Source organism: Apteryx rowi, unplaced genomic scaffold (assembly GCF_003343035.1).
Source record: "Apteryx rowi isolate R43461 unplaced genomic scaffold, aptRow1 scaffold_997, whole genome shotgun sequence".
NCBI classification, from domain to species: domain Eukaryota; kingdom Metazoa; phylum Chordata; class Aves; order Apterygiformes; family Apterygidae; genus Apteryx; species Apteryx rowi.
Window position 1 is genome coordinate 13519 of NW_020451312.1, and position 4790 is coordinate 18308.

The following is a 4790-nucleotide window of genomic DNA, read 5'->3' on the forward strand; positions in this document are numbered from 1 at the left end:
CCGTCTCCCCGCGGCCGCAGGTGAAGGGCAGCCAGACCATGAACGTCGTCAGCGCCATCTTCGCGCTGCTGGGCATCGTCGCCTTCATCGTCGACCTCMACCTGAACGGGCTCTACCGCTCCGGCTTCGACTACAGCTATCTCATCACGGTAAGCGGCACGCGAGGCAGAGCCGTTTTTGGGACGCTCGCCCCCGAAACGCGTGCGCGGGGGGGGCTCCGCGCCGTGCCTCCACCGGGCGCTGCCGGGAGCGGAGCCGAAGGGTTTGCATGCCGACGGGGTGCGTGGCATGGCATGGCGTGGTGGTAGCACTCACGGGCGCTTCCCCCCCCCCCACCCCCGGCTTGGAGCTCGCAGGGAACGGGATCTCCATCGTGCTGCTCATCTTCACCGTCCTGGAGTTCTGCATCGCGGTCGCCACCGCCAATTTCTGGTGCCGGGCCACGCGCCTCCGCTCCAACGAGGTAGGCGGGGGGGGTGGCGGCGAGGCGAGCGCAGCCCGAGGAGGCGCTGGCGGCCCCGCGGGACCCGGCAGCGGCACCCTCCTCCTCCTCCTCCTCCTCCTCCTCCTCCTCCTCCTCCTCCTCGTCCCTTGCAGGCCATGCTGATCGTGCCCGGCACCATCCGGGCGGACCTGGCGGTGCCCCCGGCGGAGCTGCCCCAGCCGCCCAGCTACACCGAGGTGAGCCGCGAGCCCGGCGTGCGGGGGGGACGCCCGGGGCGGGCAGCTCCCRGGAGCGGCGGCCACCCTTCCTCCTCCTCCTCCTCCTCCTTGCAGCTGGTCGCCCCGGACGTCTAGCCAGGTGCCACCCTCGAGGACGTCCCCAGCGCGGAGCCCGAGAGCAGCGCCGGGTCACCTCCTCGCGCCGCATCCCGCCTCCCACCCGCCGCCCCCCAACCGGCCGCCGAGGCCGAAGGCCGCGGGCATCCTCGTCCCGACGCGCGGCCAGCCTGGCCCTCCTGCGGACACCCCCCCCCTCCTCCTCCTCCTCCCCGGGGCGGCTTTCCACTCGTCTTCCTCCCCTGCTCCCGCGCCCCGCGTCGTCCCCAGGAGGGGCTTCTTTTCGCCCACCGGCTGCTTTTGAGAAGGGTCTTTGTGAGCGTGTGTGGGGGGGGGAGGGTGTTTTGGGGCCTCCCGGGGTGTTTTAACCACCCGGCTGGCTATTGGGGGTTCACTGATGTGACGTGACCTGCCGGAGGTCCGGCAGCAACGCAGCGGGTAGCGCGGAAACCCCCCGTCGGATGCGTGCCGGGGGCCGTGTAGATAGCCTGCGTCCGACTCCGTCTTCCTACCTCGGGTTGCACCCCGTTGGCTTTATTTTATCTTTGAAATAAACGCTCTGGTCGGACCTCGGCATCCCCATTTACGGGGTCTTTCTCGCAGCGGCAGCTGCAAAATCCACCTCACAGGCGACGGAGCCGGGAAGGCTAAAAGGAGGAGGAAAGTTCAAGGGTGTCTCCGAGAGCGGCCGGCTATATACGGCGCTCCCGGAGCGGCTGCTCCGCTCGCGGCGATGACGGCAGGGTTCCTTCGGTTTCGCGGTGCCGCGTCGCCGTCGCCTCGCGCCGGACGAGGAGCTGCCTCGGGGCCGGGCTCGGTGATGCCCCGAACCTAAAAGAGCRCCAGCAATCCCTAGAAATTCACCGATCCGGCGGGTTTTTGAGGCGGCTCTCGGCCCGTTTTGAGCGAGCGCCGAGGTTTGCCGGCTCCGCACGAGCTCGCCGCTGCCTCGGGTCCGTTCGGGGCACGCGGGCGCCTTCCCGCCGTCGCGCCCGGGGTGCTCGAGGCTGACGGCGGGGCCGAGCCCCCCGCGCGCGTCTGCACGGTGCAGAAGGCGTTTGGGGTGGAGTTACACGTTTTCTCTCTCATTTCGAGCAGCCGCGCGCACACACACACACACACACACACAGAGCTCAGCCGAAACCTCATGGATTATTCACTCGCTGTCAGTTATTTCTGTTCCCAGCTCTGAAAAAATAATGAGCCGGGTTCAGCACGAGAAGCCCCAGAGGCGCGGGGAATATGGACAAACAGGCCGTCTCGGCTCTGATTTACGGCCCGTCACGGCTCCCGATCCTCACCRGTGCCTCCGGAGCCTCCTGCCGCTGCGGGGTGGCCAGCGAGGAGGTCGCCGCAGCGGGTTTGGAGCCCGGGAGCCGGCAGCGCCGGGGTCGGACGGGTCTGTCCGTAAAGCTGCTTCTAACGCCGATCGATAGCGTGGGATTTGCAGGCTTTCAGCGAAATTGCAGCCAGGTCAGAGCAGCCTCCCCAGGCAGCCCAGAGAGCGTCCAGGCTCCGGCTCCTCCCCGGCGGGCCGGCGCTCGGGATAAGGAGCCAGGCAGGGGCCGGAGCATCTCTCCAGCCGCCCCTGCATCCGCCTCTGGCCTGGGCTTTCACCCACAGCTTTGGGCTCCGCGTCCGTTGCTGTGAAATCGAACGTTAAAGCCGTCGTAACCAAAAGCCCGCATGGTAATGCGGAGGACTTTCTACCCGGAGCGTGTTTCAAGGTTTTCCACCGCTTTGCTGCGTTTAGGTGCAACTCGCCCCCTTRCAGGCAGAAACACGCGTTTCGAGGCTCTGTGCAGCTGCGTCCGTTTCCTGCAGGCGCACAGCTCTGCTTTGCMGCCCAGAAGCCCGCTGGGGAGGAAGGGCCACCTCCCGGCAGCGAGCTGCCCGCAGCACGGCCCAGCGGGGGCCGGGGACAGCGCGCGGCACGAGTCGGGACCCGGCTGGGCGACGAGGGGTGGTGGTGGTGGGGGCACGCTTGGCCGGAGCGCGGTGCTGGCGAGCCGGCAGGGTGGTGGCACCGCCAGGGCCATAAAAAGGGTGGCGACGCGRGCAGGGGACGGGGACCGGCGAGGCGCCGGGGCAAAGGCCGGCTGCCAACGTCTGCCTGCATCAGCGYGCCCCGTGCCGGGGCGCTGGGAGCCAGGGCGAGGAGAGCGGCGGCACGGTGAGTGCCTCGTGCCGGGGGGACGGGGGGACGGGGAGATGCCTTCGCCGTGGGCACGGTGGACGGCGAGGCGATAGCGAGGAAGGCGGAGGGATGGGGGATTTGTGCCTTCCCCACTCCGGGCGCAGGGGAAACCTGGGGCGGCGCGCGGGGCTCGGGGCTCGCTCCTGGAAGAGCTCTGCTCAGCGGAGCAGCCGTCCGGAGCAGCCCCGAGCCCTGGTGCCACCGCCGGGACTCCCCTTGCCTCTGGCAGCATCTCCGTGGGCTGGGAGAGCTGGAGGGACGGCCAGCGCGCCGGTCCCTGCGCCCCCCGCCCTGCGAAACCCTTTGCTGCTATCGGCTCGTCTCGGAGCAGCCCGCAGGTCGGTGCCGCCTCGAAGCGCTTATTTACGGCATCCACAACAGCCGCTGCGGCTGCAAACTGGCCTCGAAGGCAGGACCAGCGCCTCTCCCTCCGTGTCGGCTGGGTTTGCTCGGAAAGGTCTGGCTTTCCCCTCCTCGGGCTGGGGGCTGAAAGCTCCTCCGGGAGCTGTCGATGTTCCCCAGGGAGCAGATCCCTGTGCCGGCTCCCGCAAGCAGACCTACGATCGACCTCCCGTATGTATCTGCTCAGCCCGTCGAACGCGTGCCGCGGCCCTCGGAGATGCCTGAGGGCCAAAGGGCTTCTCGGCCGGTCCCGGCAGCCCCCAGCGGGTCCCCTCTTAGAGGGCAAGAAAAGCAAAGGCCGCAGCTGGCAGCTGAGCAGGCTCGTGCTCCTCGGGGTGGGAAAGACAGCTGGGAAGGAGGGCGAGGAGAGCACGCGATGCAGCCGAAGATGAAAAGGAAATGCAGGTTCCCCGGCTTTATTTGATACGTGGGGAACGTCAAGTGAAGCGAGCTGGCTGGGAAGGGGCCGCAGGAGGGGTTTCTGCACCCTGCAGTCAGTGAAATGGGGGGACACAGGGCTGAAAAGGTTCGGAGACCAGCCAAGCAATTTGGCGTGGAAGGGGCTGGGGGGGGGGGGGATAAAACCCACCGTGGGCTACCGAGAGCTGGTTCGAAGCTGCAGCACGTCCCCCGTTCGCCCCGCTGCCGGCGCCGGGCGAGGGGGACGGTGCCGAGCAGCCGTCCGCGCGTCCTCTTCCTTGCAGCACCCGGGATGCCGCGGCAGCGCCGGGGACCGTGCCCAGAGAGCCCTTGGCCGCCTTGCCTCCCTACGCCGCCGGCCAGCCCGCGCCGGTGGGGCAGGGGGCCGTGCCGAGGGGCGGCCGCTGCAGTCCGGCGCCCAGAGCGTCCCCGAAAGCGGAGCTCGGCGTGCTGGGGGTAAGGGAGAGCGCCTGCCAGCCCTCGCCCCTGTGCCGCTGGGCTTGCGGCCACCCCCCCGGGCTTCCCTGCGTCCTTTCTCCTCCCTAGGGCCTCCAGGTCCTCCTCGGCTTGCTGCACCTCGGCTCCGGCGGCATCCTCGTCTCCTTCGTCAGTAAGCCGGTGGAGATGCTGACCATGGAGTCCTGGTACCTCTTCTGGGGKGGAATCTTGGTGAGGAGCCCGTCGGCCAGGGCTGGAGCGGGCAGAAGGGTATGGTGCCCCGGGTGGGAAGGGTGACGGGGCACGCGGCAAGCTCCGGGCGTCCCAGGACACCCGCAGTGACCCTGGCCACGCTCGGCTTCCCTGGGGCCGTGCCCCGCAGAGGGGGCAAAGCCCCCAGCCACCCCTGGCCCCGCAGGGGACCGGTACGTCCCCACGGTTTCAGGGCAGTGCCCGCTCCGTCATGCCCACATCCTCCTCTCCAAACAGTTCATCTCCTCCGGCTCCTGCTCCGTGGCGGCAGAGAAGAACAAGGGCGTCTGCGTGGTAAGCG

General features: G+C 69.0%; 2 protein-coding genes across 2 annotated transcripts in view; both read left to right on the forward strand.

Annotated features, from left to right (window-relative positions):
* Nucleotides 1–2: 2 nt before the first annotated feature.
* On the forward strand, nucleotides 3–1362 carry LOC112960802 (membrane-spanning 4-domains subfamily A member 8-like; the record flags this gene model as incomplete). Its single annotated transcript, XM_026055383.1, has 4 exons — nucleotides 3–149; nucleotides 350–463; nucleotides 598–681; nucleotides 778–1362. Coding segments are annotated over 4 exons (366 nt in total), but the record flags the coding sequence as incomplete, so codon positions are not given.
* A 1694-nt stretch (nucleotides 1363–3056) lies between these two features.
* Nucleotides 3057–4790, forward strand: part of LOC112960822 (membrane-spanning 4-domains subfamily A member 15-like) — a 2951-nt gene continuing 1217 nt past the window's right edge. Inside the window, exons 1-4 of the mRNA XM_026055408.1 lie at nucleotides 3057–3550; nucleotides 4084–4255; nucleotides 4346–4468; nucleotides 4727–4783. Coding sequence (XP_025911193.1) covers nucleotides 3489–3550; nucleotides 4084–4255; nucleotides 4346–4468; nucleotides 4727–4783 — 414 coding nt within the window. The 5' untranslated portion in view covers nucleotides 3057–3488. The remainder of the gene's footprint in view (nucleotides 3551–4083; nucleotides 4256–4345; nucleotides 4469–4726; nucleotides 4784–4790) is intronic.